This window comes from Aptenodytes patagonicus, chromosome 10 (genome assembly GCF_965638725.1).
Source record: "Aptenodytes patagonicus chromosome 10, bAptPat1.pri.cur, whole genome shotgun sequence".
Classification (NCBI taxonomy): domain Eukaryota; kingdom Metazoa; phylum Chordata; class Aves; order Sphenisciformes; family Spheniscidae; genus Aptenodytes; species Aptenodytes patagonicus.
The window spans coordinates 12,091,732-12,110,148 of record NC_134958.1 but is presented as its reverse complement, the minus strand read 5'-3'; the positions used below and the strand labels follow the sequence as shown (position 1 = coordinate 12,110,148).

Genomic DNA, 18,417 nt, shown 5'->3' with positions numbered 1-18,417 from the left:
GCATGGGTAGTACCCGCTCGCACATGGCCACACACTTCATGCAACACCCAAGAGCCCCGAGCCAGGACTGGCTGCCATGAGTTACATGGCAATAACATGGCTGCAGAGGGAGGAAGGACCTGGGGGGATTAAAGCCAGCCTGGGGCAGGCGGGGAGCTCTCATTAGGGGTTGTTGCTAGATCTCCCCATGGCTCGAGTGAGATGCAGTCACGTTTATTTGCAAGGATGGCCCTTGCAAATCTGCAGGTCTGTGCTACCCTGGTTGTCCCAACCAATCTATCTGGCTTTGTCCCACATCCCTGCAGCATCCTCATTTGACCCCTGCCAGAGCCGGTGCCAGGGCAGAGGCAAGTGGGCAGCATGGGCAGTGTGGGCAGCATGGGCAGTGCAGGGGGTGGCACTGAGCCAAGCCCTGCCCCACGCCTGCGAAACGTGGGAACCCCACGGGCAATGCTGAGTGGGCACTGTCTTTGTCCTGGACTGGGCGAGAGCCAAAAAGCATCCCCGAAACTCATTGCACTGCGTGCTTGTACACTGTAACTCCATCTTCAACGCTCAGCAGCATCTATTTGGGACCTGGACCCCGGGCGAACCCCTAACAGTGATGGTGCCATGCCGGGATGCGGTGGCCCACTCCGGGACGTGGTACCCGCACCATGCCCTGCCCCGCCGCCAGCAGCACCCTACCAAGCCGTGGCATTGCAGCCAGCCCCGGTGGCTACTGTTTCGACAAGGGTTTGTGTTTACCATCACCTTGTTAAGGGATTATTCAGCCTGCGGTTTCCTCGCTCGTCCGATCTGTTTTTGCTCGGCGGCCGGTGGCTCGCTGCCATCCCCTAAGCTACACGCCGGGCTATATAAGCGACCTCGCCGCCTCGGCTGCGGGGAGGCTCGCGTGCAGCCCGGCTCAGCAGCGGCGCAGGGGAGGTTTCGGTAAGCTGCAACTCTCTCTCTTCTTCCCAACCGCTGCAAATCCCTTAACCCGCGGCTGACAAGCCCTCGCCTCGCCCCCGGACCACAGCTCGGCTGGCGGCTCCGCGGTGAGAGGACGAGACTTTCCTTAATTGGAGTTTTTATGGGTTTTGTAGGTAAGAGCAAAAAAAAAAAACCCCAACCCTGCTAAGTTTTTCCCCTTCATCGCAGCTAGTGGTTATATAATTTTGCTGTGTTATTAAGGTGGCGTAATTAAGAGCAGCTGTGATTGAGGGCAAGGTGGAAATTAATTGATGGGCAGATGAAGGTGCAGAGGCTATGGGCTGGAAAACATCGGTGGGGATGCGTGCCGCTTCTCCCCTCCTCATCCCAGCTAATGGGTTTGGGTAGGGTTATGGGGACAGCCGGAGCGGGGGGTTTGGGAGGGGACAGTGCTTTGCTTACGCGGGGCTGTTTGATCTCCCGTGGCTCCGTCCTGCGTCGGCTCCCCCAGCCCCCTGCCAGAGAGGGGACGCGGGCGATGCCGAACCCTCTCCACTGCCAGGATCCGGCTGCTTGAACCCCCCTTTTCCCAGCATCGCGTGTCCTGGGGAAAGAGGGACGCATCCCATTCCAAACCAAGCACCAAACAAGTCACAGCCAGCTCCCAAAATAGCTGCCGAGTGGGAAACAGGCTTTCAGCCTGGATTAATTTTTCCTGGTTATTGTCTGGCTGAGAGTTCACGACCCCGCCGTAAGCCCACAAAACACCGCTCATGTGTTGCTTGTTATTTTTGCTTGACTGGGATTTGCTGAGCCATAATCAAAGTATTTCCTAGTCCCACATTCCCCGCTCTCAAAGGGGATGGTTAATACCCCTTACAAATAACAGGGTGTTCTCACTGCCGGCTGCTCTTTATAAGCCTCGTTTTATGGGTAAACTGAGGCACTAAAAGGCTGAGGCAATGTTCCCCCCCCCCCCCGAAGTTCATTAATTTGGGGCGCATAAAATAAAGCACCTGTAATTCCAGCTGGCATCAGTCGGGATAACACCAGCTCCATGGGTACCTTCAGAAATTAAATACCCAAATGCTTGAAGCCGCAGGGCTAAGGGACTCACTAAAACAAGATCTGAAGTCGCTGAGCTGGGGAAGAGCAACACAAAGCCTCAGTCCCTCATCTCTGCGTGCAAAAAAAGGAAAATATTTGGCTTCTTGCTCACATTTGCAGCAAAGGCTTGGCTTGTGCATGGGATTTTCTGTTTTCAGAGGCACTCAGGAGCCTTCCCCCTCCCCACACTCCTGGGATGTACTGGGACGAGCCATTATCCTCGCACTAAGCCCAGTTTGCAGGCAGAGGGATGGAGGCATGGAGATGTCCCTGCTCATGTGGGGGGCAGAGCGGGGTGCCGAGGGGCCCATGGAGCTGTGTGGGCTGCGAGAGCATCCCTGCAGAAATATTTAAGCTGTTAAAAGGCGCTTTGAGGAGATGTCATTATAAAGCACTGCTCTGCAGAATAGATTTGGGCTTGCGGCTCAGATGCAATAGCAAGAAGCGGAGGGGATGCGAGCACAAATGTGGAGCCCCTGCTGCTCTCCGCTCAGGGGTTAAGTGGGGGGCTGCTGGGGGTGGGTGGGTGGGCAGGGAGTGTAAGTGGCCCCGCAGCGTGTTTTGGACTGGTTCAGCCTGGGAGAAGCTTCCCTGAAGGCGGCAGGACCCTGCGTGAGCCTCGGCATGGCTGGGCTTGTCTTCACAGGTCTGGGGAAGGTGCAGGACGGCTGTGAATACTCCAAGAAGCCCCTGGTCACCTCTGGAGACAACGATGATCACTGCAAAAGGATGGATCCTCTTCCTCCTCCTCCTGGGAGCCACATCCATTTTAGGTGAAGGTTAAACATTTCTATTCCCGTCACTGTGCTGTGCCCTGCCTGCGGGCACACTGGAATGAAGGCACGTCTGCTGGTGGCCGCTGAGCCAGCAGACACAGGCCCGACACCGATGCCGGGCGCTGCTCTGGGTCACTGTGGCATTCGCCCGGCCAAATGTTTTCCAGACGAGGGCTGGCGCCCGTCCAGCCCCCGGAGCACAGGCAAAGCCCATCTGCGAGTCAGCCAGCCTCTGGCTGACCAGGGATGAGCTCCCCTGCCCACTGGCCGTGCTGGGACCATCCCTGCCTGCCACCCCGAGACCCCGCAGTGTCCAGCCCGCTCCCAGGCTCCCATCCTGGCTCCCCTCTGCTCTGAGCAGACCCACCCTGGTTGGTGCCTTATCCATCGCCCAAGCACAAAACAACCCCAGCCTCAGAGCCAAGCCATTGGGAAGCAGCGACGTTGCTCTTCTCCAGGAGAAGATGCTTGGGAGCAGCAGGATCTGTCCGCTGCGGGCTCTGGTGGGCCACACATACCAAAGCACTGAGCGATAAGCAACCTGCTCCTCTGCTCCAGCAGGTCTTGCAGAGAAAACCTCTTTGCAGGCTCTTTGGATTTGTTTTCTGAGGCTATAGAGGAATTTTGCCCTGAAGTGCTTTGGCCAGACGCCAGGGGATAAGAACAGGGAGAGTCAATTTGTTGCTGGGGAGGTGCCCAGAAGCCCTGCTGAGTCCCCAGGAGCGGGGCACGGGTGAGAGCCGGTGCTGGGCTACTTCAGGCTTAGCTCCCCAGTTTAAATGGGACTGGTCCCAGCAAGCACACCAGGAACCAGCCATGACCACCAGCTCCCCTCGGGCACACAGGCAGCCAGCAAGTGCAGAAACCCGTCTGTGTCCCATAGCGACAACCAACCTCATCCACCTCAGGTTCATTTCTCCCCACACAGGGAGAGGCAGGATATATTTTATATCTCCAGCTATAAAAAGATTATTTGATCTGAGCTGCTCCAACACAGAAAGCACAAAAAAGTTTTTCATGGGTGATAAGAGAAATGGCAAATTTGCATCATACCTGAGCCGCAGTGATGCTGTGGGACATCTGTCACACGCGTCACTTGTCATCTCCTGCACTGCATCCCACAGGAGGTTTAACCAGCGGCTCTAACCAGCCACAACTCAAAGGGAAATCTGAAATCTGGCCTAAGGATGCCCAATCCCTTGAATCTAATTAATTTATTATTAATCTAATTTAATCTCTAATTTATTGACCCTTAGGTCAAAGGCTTCTGAAACCAGCCCTCGGCAGGATCCGGATAGGACAGAAAACCTTCAGCCCGCTGGTAATGCTCAGCTTGGAGAGTAAGTTATTTCCCAGCTCGGGCAGCTTTCCCTCACCGGGACAAAGGGTGTTTGCACGCGTATTATTTTTTTCAGCCTTAATTTACAACCGAACAATATTATTTGAGTAGATGAGGACATTTAGGCGATGGAATAAATGTTAATCATCCGCAACCTCCTGTAGGGTTTTGACTATCGCTGACACATGCTGTTGGCTCCTCTCCTGGAAAAGTGAAGGTCAAGTGCGTGACCACAGCCCCAACTCCCGCGCAAGGCACGCGCGGCCCCTCGCTGGGCTGGGAGGGCGAGGAGAGCCCAGGGATGGGCAAGCACATCCTCCGACCTGCCTTTCCCCTGCCCAGCCTGTCCCCATGCCCGGGGCAGTTTGCGACACTGCTGCTTTAGGATTAAAGCCCTTGGGGTATTAATTACCCGCAGAGCCCACTCTGCTCGTTAATCCCCAGGAGATACCCCGACCCCTCAAGCTTTACTGCCCAGGGCTCCAGATTTAAATTCCAGCAGGAACTGAAAGGGCTGGACATGCTGATGCCATAGCCGAGGGATTAGGGGACTTTCCCAGCCTTCCATCCTGCTCCCAGCAGCTCTTAGCTGCTGGAGAGAATCAAAGCACCGAAAACACGGACACTCAGAGAGAGGTCCCCTCCACCTGCTGAGAGGTATTTTTAGGAAAACCACCAGGAAAATTGTTTTCCCCTCAAAGTGGATGCCACAAGGCAGTGATGCTGAGGCTGGGGCTTGCAGAGCAGTGGGTGACCCCTGCTTCTCTAGAGAGAAATAAAGCAAAATCTTGAGGTTTTGACCAATGCAATTGGAAACTAAAGCATCTGCCCTTGGCAGCAGTGAGCTGTAAACTCAGTTTTTGCCTCTGGGAGAGGGTGTGCCAGACCTGGTCGGGTTGAGCAGCCAGGTTCTATGCAGCCCGGCCAGCAGGAGAGACTGGTGCTCAGCCAGGGAGCAGGCAAGCCCTGCCCGAATCACCTCACGCGTCCTCTGCCCACAGGTACAAGGAGCAGCTCTCGCCGCAGAGACCCGACCTTCGCCTACACCAGACGCAGTACGTTCCTGCCGGTGCCACGGGGTAGCCCTGTCCCTCCCCCAGTCCCTAGCAGTGCTCGACCCCTCGGCTTCTCCCTCGTCCTCCGCTTTCTGCTTTTTCTGCTGTCAAGGTGCTACCCAGAGCCATATAATGCCATTTTCCTCCACAGAACTCCCCTCCTCCTTTCTTATCATCACCAGCCCTGCAGATTAAAGCAGCCAATCCCAAACAAGCTTAAGATTTTACTGAGACCCCACTTTAACGTGTTGCATGTTAAATTTTTGCTTGGGGCAAGTGCAGACAGGCATTTATCCATGTGCCGCCTGGGATGGGACCACATCCCCAAGCCCACCTCCTCCTGCATCCGCCAAATTGCTCAATAAGGTCTATGGATGCACCACTCGGGATGCTGAACTGGAGATGCCAACATGCCAACGTTGAGATTAAAAACTTGCCCATCTAAGCCAAGCGCTCACTGCAAACCAGACATGACGTTTCCGTGGCTGCTCTCATTTAAATGGTCTTTTCCAGCCACCTGCTTTTGTAAGCCAGGGGTTTGGTTTTGACCATCACTATTCAAATAGTCCATCCGTGTGCCTGTCTGCCTTTCTAGGAAATAACCCGACCTGGTTTATTACAAATCAGGTGGAAGAGTAGGTGTGGGAGATGACATGGCACACGTTTCCAAGAGAACTCATTTTTAGAAACTTTAGTCACAAGCGCATCCTCATAAACATTATTAGAACATTGTCATTTAAAAATAAACCCAAACCACAGACTTGGAGTATAACTCATCCATTCAAAGCAGCTTAAATTAATACCATCTAGTAGCCCGGTTAAAGAAATTCCTTTAAAAAAATCTAACCGCATATTAAACTCTCAATAAACCCTCTTTGTGTTTTACAAATCAGCTGGCCCCTAACATGCTCAGCCTGCTCGGTAGCATCTTAGGCTTCTGTTTGCACACAGTAAAACTGGTGCTTGCAATAGGACACACACTTCCCCTACAGAGAACATATGTTGAAGTATGGGTAAAGACATTCAACATGATCATACCAACAATTTTACCCTCTCTTTGTTTTATTTTTTTTTTATTTAACCACATTTGAAACGTAGGCGAGCATTGCCTCTCAGACAGCATTTAAATGACAATGTGTGTTTGATTTCCTTTAAGCCAAAGTTATTCAACACTAAGCATGAGCTGCGTGCACTTTGCTCCCCTCGAGTTTATCTTAATCATCTCGAATTTGGTAGCCTGCGGGGAATTAAGTCAGAAGCATTCAGGCGCCTTCTCGTGCTTTATTTCCCAGCTCCCTGAACATGCTTTGAGTTTGTTTAATCCATGTGGTGTGTAATATCCAAATGCATAGTCTGAGCTATATAGAAGCTGCTAAGAAACCAACTGCCCGTTTTCGGGCAGCCATACGTGTAACGTGCATCTCAGTAACACACTGCTGATGTTATTCAAGGTCCACTGGTGCAAGATTCAAAACAGTTTTTGTCTCCGTGGTCAAAATGGAGCGAGTGCTCAGGAAAGTGTGGCCAAACCGGCGTGCAGAAGCGTACCAGGTCCTGCCTAGCTGAGCGCCTCTGGGGCACGCACTGTAATGAAGCAACTGAGGAAGGGCGGCTCTGCATTGGACATGTTTGCTCAGGTGCTCCTATAACCTCACTTAAGGGCAGGGGACAACGTCCTGACCTCACCACTGTGTAGGCGTTGTACTCCCTTCACCACCGTTTTACCATCTTTCTCTCCCTTGCCAGAATTCATGATGCCGGTACCTTCCAGAGCAGGGCTGGAGAGTACTAAGGGAGCAGAGCATGGGGAGTTTATAGCCAAATAGCAAGATGAGGGGAGGATCCAGATATGGGGAATCATCAGGGACCCGTAAAGATCCTGGGGATATAGGAAAAATCCCGTTAATCGTGTTGTAACAGCAGCTCTCAAGGTGGAGTCAGCAATTGCAGGCAGCTGCCTACTCCATGCAGTCTCCAGGAGGGAGGAGAGTTGGGAATATTGAATTGCCACAGCCCCTGCTAAAGGGGTTTGTAATTAATTATATTATTCTTATAATCCCCTTTTAAACAAGTCACTCTGGAAATAGCTCATGTTTTCTCCAGGAAAGTTGTTTCAGGTTTTCCCCTGATTTCTTCCATTTATTTCCAGCTCTTAAAAAAATTATCAGGTAGCTACTGTACAGGGATGCTCTGTGATTGTAAAAGGAATTACCTGAGCCCTTGCACTGGGAAGAGACAGAGATTATTATTTAGGATTAATTACTATAGGTAATGAAAATGTTTCAGAATCACTGTTTGGGAGACCATTCGTTAAATCCATCAGATAATACTCATTTGGCAATGAACCTGTGTCTTGCCCAAGCCAGGATACCGTTGAATAAGGGGAGACAGCTTTTAAGATAGACCAAAGTCATGACTTTTGGGCATGAGTTGGTAACAGAAACCTACAAAGTTTAATGCATTTGGATTTGTAATTTTGCCAGGGTTGAGCTAAGAGCTCACATGCTGATCTGGATTCAAATTTCCCTGAAATTCAGCCCTTTGGGGAAGGTAAATAACAGTTCCTAGCTGTAATTATATCCACGTGGCTGCTTTCTACTAATTGTCAGGTTCAAAACGACATCATCCCTGTGTTTCTAATGCACAGCTGTTGATAATCAGTAAAAATATGTTTTGGATACAACTTATTCCTTATGCAGTATCTGCTTTATTGCATCTAAATTAAAAGCAGACACAAGACCGTGCCGTGAGCGTTACAGGGACTTGGGGCTGCTTTCTGACCTGCGTACCTCTCCTCCAGCCTGCAATATCACCTGCCCCATGGGCCGCGTCAACGCCGACTGCGACACCTGCATGTGCGAGGATGCGACCCTGCACGGAAAGGTCTCCCTTGAGGATGGGTCGCCTGCTGCCGATGCCCGGGTCTACCTGCAAGCCAAGAAACTCAAGCTGTTGACAACAGCCAACAACAGGGGCATGTTTAGGATCCCAGGAGTCTGCCCCGATGGCAAAAACACCCTTAAAATAAAGAAGGCTAAATACGCAACAGCGACTGTCACCATGCCTGAGAGCAACAGAAGAAACCTGGCGATCCAAGTGCAGCTGCAACGATCAGGTAGCCCCAAAGAGGCGGGGAATGCAGCAGCCTTTATGCACTAATTGGAAATAAACTGTGATTTTTAGGAGGGGAAGAGTAACGAGATGGCCTTTTCCTCCTCCTGCAGGCAAACCCTACATTTTCAGGAGCCCCAAGGACAAAGCGAGGAGAGTGGGACAGAGCGTGTCGCTCTGCTGCGATGCCCTTGGGAGCCCGGCCCCCGACCGCTACCTCTGGTAAGGAATTCGAGTTGGATCGGACAGAAGTCTTACTTGTCCCACAGTCCCTTCAACTTTTATCTCCTTACCATCTCCATAAAGGTGGGTTTTTAGCTATAAAACAGCTAAATACGCCGAGAACTGATTGCTGGAAATGGTGGTTTCCTCGAGATGTGCAAAGCTGGCGTTTCTCGCAGGTGCGGTAATGTCATCTGCAGAGGGACTTACTGGAAAAAAAAATACAAATAAGAGTTTGAAAAACCTCAGCAGGCACAATTGGCAGCTCTGCCTGCCTGCCAGCCACCCAGCAGCCACATCTCAGTACTGCCAGGGGAAGGGGAATAACTTTTAGGTGATGCCACCTAGCCAGACTACAAATGGGGAAACTGAGGCAAGAGGTCTGGTAAAATCCACACGGCAGGATGCAGGATTAGGCCATCACTCTGCTCCGGCCAGGCAGTCAGTCTCTGTCCCCTTAACTGCCTGCCTGTTCCTGGCAGGTACCACAACGGCTCACTGCTGGATCCTTCCTTATACAAATATAAAAACAACCTGATTCTGAAGAACTTGAACAGAGACCAGTCAGGAGAGTATTTCTGCAAGGCCAGCAGTGCCGGGGGGTCGGCAAAGTCCCAATCTGCCAAGCTTGCTGTCATAGGTAAGAGAACATGTGCATGATGCTCTAAGAGCAGCTGGGGAGACGGCGGGGTGCAGAAACCAGAAATTGTGATACATGCAGGAAAGAAAAGTCGCAGGAAAAATATTTGGCATTTATTTCATGCATTCGTTAGCAGATAAGCTTGTCTAAGCCGGTTATAAACCAGATGCTCTCTACAAACTGGAGCTCTGTAGGTGACCTGCCAAGCTCAGTCTGCTGGTTTCAGCAGATTTCTCAACGTACTTGCAGCCTGACATGTGAATATTTGTTGGGTTTTTTGGTTTTTGGGGTTTTTTTAAATGCTGGGACACATTTTGGTCTGTCCATAGCCAAAAAGCCAGGCAGCCGCAGAACATCTAGCTGAGGGTGGGTTGGATGGCAGTGGTGGGTAAGCAGGAGCTGGGACGCTCCTGCAAACAGCACTGCTCTTAATCAGGTACCTAAAGTTAAAGCTGAGCACCTGCTTCACCGAAAAGGAGGACAGATGAATTCAGCTAACCAAAATCCTGCAAAGCATCTGTTTTATGGCTGCAAAAACCTCACTGTTATTGGAAGCAATGTTTAGCTCTGAGTGTTTCAGATCACAGTGATGACTGTACAATTATTTCATGCTGCTCATTAAGAAATCCTATTCAACAGGAAGACAAGAGGCAGCCTGCGACTCCCAACCCCAAAGCCACCTCATCCGACTTCCACACGACTGCTTCCAAAAAGCAACCAACTCCTTCTACTACGACGTGGGCAAGTGCCCAGCAAAGACCTGCGCTGGGAAGCTGGATAAGGGACTCCGGTGTAAGGACAATGTCGCCTACTGCTGCGGGGTGTCCAAGATGGAAACCAGAGACATCTCCTGCAACGGGTACACGCTCCCCACTAAAGTAGTCATAGAATGTGGCTGCAAAAAATGCATCGAGACCAAAATAACAGTTCGAGGCAGAGCCACAGCGGCAGATAACGGTGAACCACTGAGGTTTGGCCACATCTACATGGGGAACAAGAGAGTGAGTATGACCGGCTACAAGGGAACCTTCTCCATCCACATCCCAGCAGACACGGAGAGACTGGTTCTAACTTTCGTCGATCGGCTGCAGAAGTTTGTGAACACAACAAAAGTTCTGCCCTTCAAGGAAAACGGAGGTGCTGTGTTTCACGAGATCAAGCTTCTAAGAAAGAAAGCCCCTGTTATGCTGGAGTCCACTGAAACCAACGTGATTTCCTTGGGAGAAATGGAAGAAGATGATCCAATTGCCGAATTAGAAATCCCTCCCAATGCATTTTACAGGAAAAATGGAGAAGCCTACAGAGGCAAAGTGAAAGCCAGTGTGACGTTTCTGGACCCAAGAAACATCTCAACAGCCCCTGTGACACAAAGTGACCTGAACTTTGTAGAGGAGGAAGGAGACGTATTCCCGCTCCGTACGTATGGCATGTTTTCCGTGGACTTCACGGATGAACAGGGCACCGAGTCTCTTAACGCAGAGGAGGTGAAAGTTCATTTGGACGCTGCTCAGGTCAAGATGCCAGAGCACCTGCAAGAGATGAAGCTTTGGTCGCTGAACCCGGAGACAGGATTATGGGAGGAAGAAGGGGACTTCAACCTTGAGAAAAGTAGACGGCACAAAAGGGAGGAGAGAACTTTTTTGGTTGGGAACATGGAGATCAAAGAAAGGCGGCTTTTTAACCTAGACGTCCCAGAGAGCAGACGGTGCTACATCAAAGTCCGAGCGTACAGAAGCGAGAGATTTCTGCAAAGCGAGCAGATCCAAGGGGTTGTGATTTCTGTTATAAACACGGAACCAGAACCAGGTTTCTCCTCCAACCCCAGAGCATGGGGCCGTTTCGACAGTGTGGTCACTGGTCCCAACGGCGCCTGCGTACCTGCCTTCTGCGATGAGCAAAACCCTGAGGCCTATGCAGCTTATATCTTGGCGAGCTTGGGGGGCGAAGAGCTCGAAGCTGTGTCCTCTGCTCCCAAACTCAACCCTAATGCTATTGGGGTCCCACAGCCATACCTCAACAAGCTCAACTACAGGAGAACAGACCACGAGGACTCTAGCACTAAGAAAACGGCATTCAGCATTAACATGGCCAAGCCAAGCCCTAATTCCCCAGAAGAGAACAATGGCCCTATTTATGCCTACGAAAACCTAAGAGAATGTGAGGAAGCTCCACAAAGCGCTGCTCACTTCAGGTTTTACAGGATAGAGGGAGACCAGTACGACTACAACACCGTTCCCTTCAGTGAAGATGACCTTATGAGCTGGACCGATGACTACCTGGCATGGTGGCCCAAGCCCATGGAATTTAGGGCCTGCTACATTAAAGTAAAAATAAACGGTCCCCAAGAGGTGAACGTAAGGTCTCGTAACATGGGTGGGACGCACCCACGTACCATTGGCAGGCTCTACGGCATCAGGGACGTCCGCAGCATTCGTGACTCCAAGCAGCCAGACGTGTCAGCAGCCTGCCTGGAGTTCAAGTGCAGTGGCATGCTCTTCGACCAAGACCGCGTGGACCGCACACTCGTGAAAGTGGTCCCACAAGGCAGCTGCCGCCGAGAGAGTGTCAACAGCATGCTCCACGAGTACCTGGTGAACCACCTCCCCATGGCTACAAACAACGACTCCAGTGAGTACACAATGCTGGCTCCTCTCGACCCACTGGGACACAACTATGGCATCTACACCGTCACTGACCAAGACCCAAGGATCGCCAAGGAAATCGCCCTGGGCAGGTGTTTCGATGGCACGTCCGATGGCACCTCCAGAACTATGAAGAGCAACATCGGCGTTGGATTGACTTTCACCTGTTCGGAGAGGAGCGCAGCGGAGCAGAGCATCTTCCAGTCTCAGAGGAACTCGGGCCAGCAGTCCATGCTGGTTCTGCCAGGGGAGAGCCCCGCGTACCGAAGGCAGCCGGCAAGCCGCCGAACCAGCCAAGGCAGGATCCCGATGAGAGGTCAACGTTCTCCCACATACTAGAGCTGTACAGGAGCCTTGGTAAAGTCACTCGCACTTGATTAAATACAATTTGAAAGTAACATCTACCTGCTAACAACCTAATTCAAAGCTGGTAGGTGTCATTATTTTTGAGTCATAATTAAGGTGCATTTTTTTTTTTTTTTTGCACCAGAAAGGAAAGACATCAGGCAAAAATTGGGGTCCAGTAGCAGTAGTGGGTTCGTGTCTTATTAAATGCATCCATAAAAATCTTCTTTCTGCCTGACATTAAACAGCTTCACATGATAGCCTAAAGGGAAGACTAAACATATAATTCAATTAAGTCATGTACATAAAATATTCTTCTGTTCTGCATCTGCAGACTTTGCCAGCCCAAGTACCTGTACAATAGTTGGTAACATGAAAAGGAATAAACTGATTTCCTCATACTGAATTCAACTGCAAGGTTTTGTACTTGAAATGTAAGTATTTTATTTATTTCTAGCTTGTTTTAGAATGACTGTATTCAAGCTAAACTACTGGCAGCTGCATTTCTAAAAACTCACATGCTTGATAGTATGAAGAAGCCATGTGGATTTGTAGGCTCCACATGGATAAAACTACAGTTTTCTCTTGCTTCTTGTATTATTTGACAAGAAAAATCCATGCTCTATGATAGGGTAGGTTAATAAAAAAAGTCATTTTGTAACTTCGACAATGCTGTGTTGCTTTTGTGTTTGACATGCCCAAGTAAACCACATCTAGAGCTGACCAAATAACCTGCAAAATTGCACCTTTCTGTTCACAAACAGGTCACAGCTTTACCAATGTGAGACTGATCCTGGGTACGGGTGAGGGGTTTGGTGGGTAGCTGGTGCTCCCCCAGGTCCAGGGCTTGGCCACGGCATGCTGCGGTCAGGGAATCTGTCCCCAGCTCGAGATGTGGGGAGACAGCAACAGTGCTGGGAAAAGTGGAGCAGCAGGTCAGGGCAAGGGATGAACTAAGGAGACTCAGGGCTCCCAGAGTGGGACAAGATGGGGGGAAGAGAGGGCTGGGAACCCGTGCTTTAAGGATAATAGGAAACCAGGCAATGTAGAGCAAGGCTGGGAAGTGCAGAGACCGGGAGGAGACAGGCTGCCCTCCACATTCAGCAGCAGCAAGCAGGACGCTGCTGGGCAAGCAGCTGCTCTTAGCTGAAGGTACAGATGGCCACAGAAGGCGTCAGACAGGCAGTGACCCATCTCCAAGTGACCTATTAAGTTGCCCTATCAAAACCCCACTACTTCTAGCATGGAATCGAGGACCTCACCAGCACAGAAGACATCCTGTGTTTACATCCAAACACACCACTGGCAATAAATTTTCGGAGTGCAGGCAAGCCAGCAAGACTCCCAACACCGAGATTTCCACTGAGAGATCACAAAAAGGTGGGCAGTGCTATTGGATGAAAAATGGAATTCAAACACATGCTCAAGCGTGGATTTCCCCCTCCTACCCAATCCCCTCCTATGGGTATGAAGCCAGTTCTAGGTCTATGTTGTCCTACCTACAGCCTGTTAAGGGCGTGGGTAATCTTTCAACAGCCTTTAGCAAGCTTCAGAACAGGTTCTCAGGTCTGACACAGGGCATCCCAGGCATTAAACACAGAGCTGTGCAAGACTGAGTGCCTATGCAGTCTGAATTATGCTTAAAAAGGTAAAAAAAATCCTTAATAATCCATGTTTTTATGCAAATTGACAGTTATCAAAGAGAAGCAGAAAAGGAAGAACTGTGGAATACTCTGGCACATCCTCTTCATACCAATGAATTTAGACTCTCTGTGTTTTCTTTTGTGTCTAGTCTGCTGCAAGGGCTTGGCGTGAGCCGGGGCCAAGGCAGCCAGTGGGGAGCATTAGCTTGAACCTTCCCACAGAGCTCTTGGCTTGTGCTGCAGACTCACAGAGAAATGTCTCTTCCCTCTGCTCCCCTCCTCCTCTGCAGACAGACAGCCAAATCCCGAACTTAGTTTCATCACTTTGAGGGTGAAGTAACACCAATAACTTCTACAGACCAACCAGGATGAAAGCAGGCTGGGGATCTCACCCCTGTGCTGCATGTGGACTTGCCAGAGCCAAACACAGCAGAGTACAGGGCTCTTCCTTTTGGGGAGAAATGCACATTTAACAGGAATGAAATGGTCACAGCCCTATGGCCTGAAACAGCAAGAAGCTCTCCAAGTTTCCCCAAACTGTCCCCCACTGCAGTTTAACTCCGACTTGGAGGAACAAACTAGTCTCTGCACTCACTGAGTCCCTGAGCTCTCGGAGGAGGCTGCTGGCAGAGTACATTGGATACAAAGCAAGACAGAGAGGTTTCAAGCGCAGGTGCTTAAGCACTATCAACAGAAAACAACCTTGGCCCAACAACAACCACTCAGTGCTAACACTTCGTCATTACCGACAGCCACCATGCCAAATACATTAAGAAAGTTTATACAGGAGAAAAGCTACAGCAGGTCCTGGCATCCACCACTCACACAAGTTTTATGCTAGAGTTCAATGTCAATTCTGACTTCTCCAGCTTGTGTTTATGGTCAGTGTATGGCAATGTCCTTTCTGCAACCTGAAACCTAATCCACGCTCCCACATATCAAAGGAGAGCATCAGCTGGAGGAATGCAGGAAGGCTGGGACTCGGCTCCTCCCTCGGCCTTAGCCTTCGGACCACCAACCTTGAGACACAGGCTGAAGCAGGAGACCTGGCTCCTAAACATCAGCAGGTTTGCTGCTAATGGCAAAGCATCTTCCATTAAGGTCACTTAGTTTCCAACCCTCAGACAAATCTGGTGACCTATCCCTCCTCCTGTTTTTAAGAAAGGGAAAATATTGCTTCCCAGAAGCTATCAGGCCATCAGCAGTTAGGATAAACAAAAGGAGATATTCTTGTCTAGTCTCAACCTTCAAATTATTCAGGGATTTTGCCATCGACTTTTTAAAAAGACTCAAGTACTCCTGTGATTAGTCACTTACACTTTTTGTTTATTTGTAATTTATTCAGCAGAAAACAGGAATAAAGAGGTTTCCTAGGAAGCAGGGGGAGTATTAAGGTTTCAGATCATGAAACAGATGCATCTAACTGCGAGTCACCAGCATCCTAGGAAATATCACTCCCTCTAACATTTATTTGAAATCCAAGATGAAATCACCCCTATCCAACACCAGAGCCCTTCTGGTGCCCAAACATTTTGCAGTTCTACCAGTAATTTGGCGTCAGTGGTCTTAAACTGAGCCATAGCGGATGTTGGGTCTATGAATACCTCTGCTACTTTCCCTCTCTCGTCCGAGAGGAGGACAGCTGTTTTATTTTGCTAGTATCACTTTCCAATTGCTAGGGTGGCTGTACTTGACCTCAGCAGTGGTACTGGGGATTGAATCACCATGTCTGTGTTCCAGAGTCAACCCTGACATGCTATTCCACACCTCATCAGTGAATGCCCCATTTTTGTTTTGTCTGTTCTGCAAAAATAATCAGATTTTCATTACTTACCGAGTTAAATCCCTACAGATTTCACCTACAGGTGAAAGCAAAGTTTCCAAAGAGACATTTTGGCTAACAGCTGCCTGGGGAACACCAATTCCCTTTATAAGCTTCTCTACCATGTCAAAAATAGCATGCCAAAGATTTCCTCCATAAAAAAATAAATTAATCTTACCCTCTTTTCCTCCATAAAACAACTGGGGTAAAGTTGTGCCTATTCGGAGCTAAGACATTAACTGTTAAGCAACAAAGAACTGTCTGATCTTTGATAACCTCTTGCACAGAAAGCAATTCTGAGAAGCCTTAAAGCAAACTCTGCACAGATCAAAAGACTACATTGCAAGTATACGTGTCCTGGCTACAACATGGTTTAGACATTATTTGGTATTAAACAACTAACTGAAGACATTTTGTACCAGATTTCCATGATCTTCTGTCCAGCTGTCCTTGATTTTCCCCTAAAAGAAGTGCAGCGAGCACCATCTACCGGGTTTCTGAGCACACGCCACCTGAAACTCCCCCAAAGACACAGGGAAACTCTTCGCTGTTGCTCTGTGCTTTAGTTAGAACTGAAATTACCACCCGCCAGCAACGACTAACAGCAATAGATCTCACACAAGTCGCAGTCTAAAACTGTCAGCGAGAAATGTACAAATTGCCCTACAGGTTCTCTCCGATGCTAACATCGAATACAGACACTGCTGGCTGAAAGTTGATATTCCAACCAGCAGCGCTAATGCCACCCAGCAGTAACATTGCTTTGCTCCGTGTCATTTTGGACGTGCGAGGGATAGAAACATAGTTCTTTGCTATCAGCTTTATGATGCCAGAGCAGACTCCAAAAAGCAAGGGAGTTAAAGAACTTGCAAACAATTTTCCTCAAAAGTCATTCCTAAGAACAAAGCAGTTGATTTAACAGTTTGGTCATCTAAAAACTTTTAAGCCTAAATTGCTGGAACTTTTGATACTGTATTGTTTCTGTGGGAGTTGCATCTCACTGTCCATTTTGCTCAGGTCATAATGAACCACAATTCATTTTCCAGTGCCTGGGAACCTGATACATCAGAAAAGTTGGGTCCACCCATGCTAACTAAAATACTTCACTTCTCCTAGGTCAAAAATTCTTTATCATTTGTGCTTAAAATTATCTATAAGTTGGGGGGGGGGTGTGTTTGGGTAGATTTTTTTTTTTTGTATATTCATTTCTCTGCTAATTCAACTTCTGATACAATCCACGCCTGAGGCCAGACTCCTACCATACAGCTGATTAGTGTCAAAAAATCTCACTATGGAGAAGACGCTTTAGAGAAAATGTTCTTACTCTCAGCAAACACTGAATATTTGCATTTCAATGATGCCTATGAGTGTTCTTTAAAAATAACCGATTCCCAGAAGCTCCAGCTGGGAAAACCCAAGGCAAGCAGCCATACAACTGAGACTAGTGATGTAACAAACCCCAGAAAACCCGAAACCCACCCACCATCCCCACAAATACCCCACCCACCCATCCACCATCCCTTCTATTGGCATAAGGTGATAACTAACCTTTCATAGACTGATCTGAACAGAGTAAAAGCAAAATGACTTCACAACTTTTACTTGTAAGTAGTAGGTAGGAGGGAGCAAAGCACTAAAATATATCATTTGCTTAGAAACAAACTTGCCGGGTTTATGATTTCTGCAGCACAAATTGCACCCTTGAGTCTGCGGTCAAAGACAAGAGGAATTCTCCACAGGAGCCTGACTTCCACCTTACTGTTGTTTCCAGCTTGTGACTCTGATTACAGGCTTGGATTTCTTGGAGAATCATGTGTTCTGGAAAACCTGTCAGAGGCAGATTAATTGTTGGACCAATGGCAATGAAAGAAAAATACTGCAGCATCTGCTTCAACAGATGCTTCTTCTGAAACACTTTAACCCATGTTATATAACACATTTTTCTACATTTTTTGCTTGCTTTCATTCAGTGAGTCACACTAAGCATGTCAAGCTCCTGTCACCTTGACAAGTCTCATGAATTCAACACCTGACTTGAGCTTTAAGTTCCAGACATGAGTGCTTGAAAAGACATGAATGGATTGAAAAGTCTGAAGAGCCAAAAGGACACGCGGAAGAGGATGAGCGTGAGCAAAATGGAACCATTGTTAACACCAACCCTACACAACTCCCACAAATCTTTTTTTTTTTTTCTTTCTCCTTTTGAGGCTTCCAAAATTTCAGTGGTAATGCTGTAAATATGAAGCTAACAGAACAGTGCCTCCCCAAGGCTGAATAGCTCCAGTGGCTCTGCTTTTACTTCAGTAGTATTCAGAAAAAGCAAGAATAAATTGAGCAAATAACACTAGAGCAGCTCCTAAGATCTGGCCGGTCTTTGTTTTGCTGTTACCCTCACAGTGCTACATTACTTCTAAGACAAGAAAGTAAGAGAGTCATCAGTTTTTGGGGTTCTTCACATGAAATGCTCCTTCTTATACATGCCATTAACCAAAGGCAGGTTGAGGAAAAGCTTGGATTAGATTAACAACTCCTCATCCGGTAAAAACTTTTCTCATCAGAGAGAAAGTATGACAGTAGAACATGAATTTTCTGGATGGATGTCACACAAATAATTAATTAAGTAGGATATATACTAGGATACGAAAACAAAAAGGAGAAGGAAGAGATGATAATCAATATGACTAAACAGGAAAGGTAAGAAATTGATCAGAAAAGCTAAAGATATCAAAGAAAAATATCTACTGAACAAAGTGAATGACAAGTTTATAGATTAGAAACAGAACCAATGAGATTACAAGAA

At 48.6% G+C, this 18,417-nt stretch overlaps 1 protein-coding gene across 3 annotated transcripts; it reads left to right on the top strand.

Annotated features, from left to right (window-relative positions):
- The first annotated feature begins 882 nt into the window (after positions 1 to 882).
- Positions 883 to 12,818, top strand: CILP (cartilage intermediate layer protein). Of its 3 annotated transcripts, XM_076348066.1 has the most exons (10): positions 883 to 933; positions 2,669 to 2,795; positions 4,055 to 4,138; positions 5,139 to 5,192; positions 6,644 to 6,829; positions 7,993 to 8,307; positions 8,417 to 8,525; positions 9,008 to 9,165; positions 9,805 to 12,164; positions 12,487 to 12,818. In XM_076348066.1, the coding sequence occupies exons 2-9, from the start codon at positions 2,735 to 2,737 to the stop codon at positions 12,144 to 12,146; spliced, it is 3,309 nt and encodes a 1,102-aa protein (XP_076204181.1). In that variant the 5' UTR covers positions 883 to 933; positions 2,669 to 2,734; the 3' UTR covers positions 12,147 to 12,164; positions 12,487 to 12,818. The 3 variants fall into 3 exon arrangements, with proteins under 3 accessions (XP_076204181.1, XP_076204179.1, XP_076204180.1); XM_076348064.1 differs by having other exon boundaries at positions 9,805 to 12,818; XM_076348065.1 differs by lacking the exon at positions 883 to 933 and adding an exon at positions 998 to 1,088 and having other exon boundaries at positions 9,805 to 12,818.
- The last annotated feature ends 5,599 nt before the right edge of the window (positions 12,819 to 18,417 follow it).

Bases quoted from the DNA above. Each gene is read 5' to 3' on its own strand.
- CILP (XM_076348066.1), top strand. From the start codon at position 2,735: ATGATCACTGCAAAAGGATGGATCCTCTTCCTCCTCCTCCTGGGAGCC. The intron at 2,796-4,054 runs GTGAAGGTTAAA...ATTGACCCTTAG, and splicing joins GGGAGCCACATCCATTTTAG to GTCAAAGGCTTCTGAAACCA. The intron at 5,193-6,643 runs GTACGTTCCTGC...ATGTTATTCAAG, and splicing joins CTTCGCCTACACCAGACGCA to GTCCACTGGTGCAAGATTCA.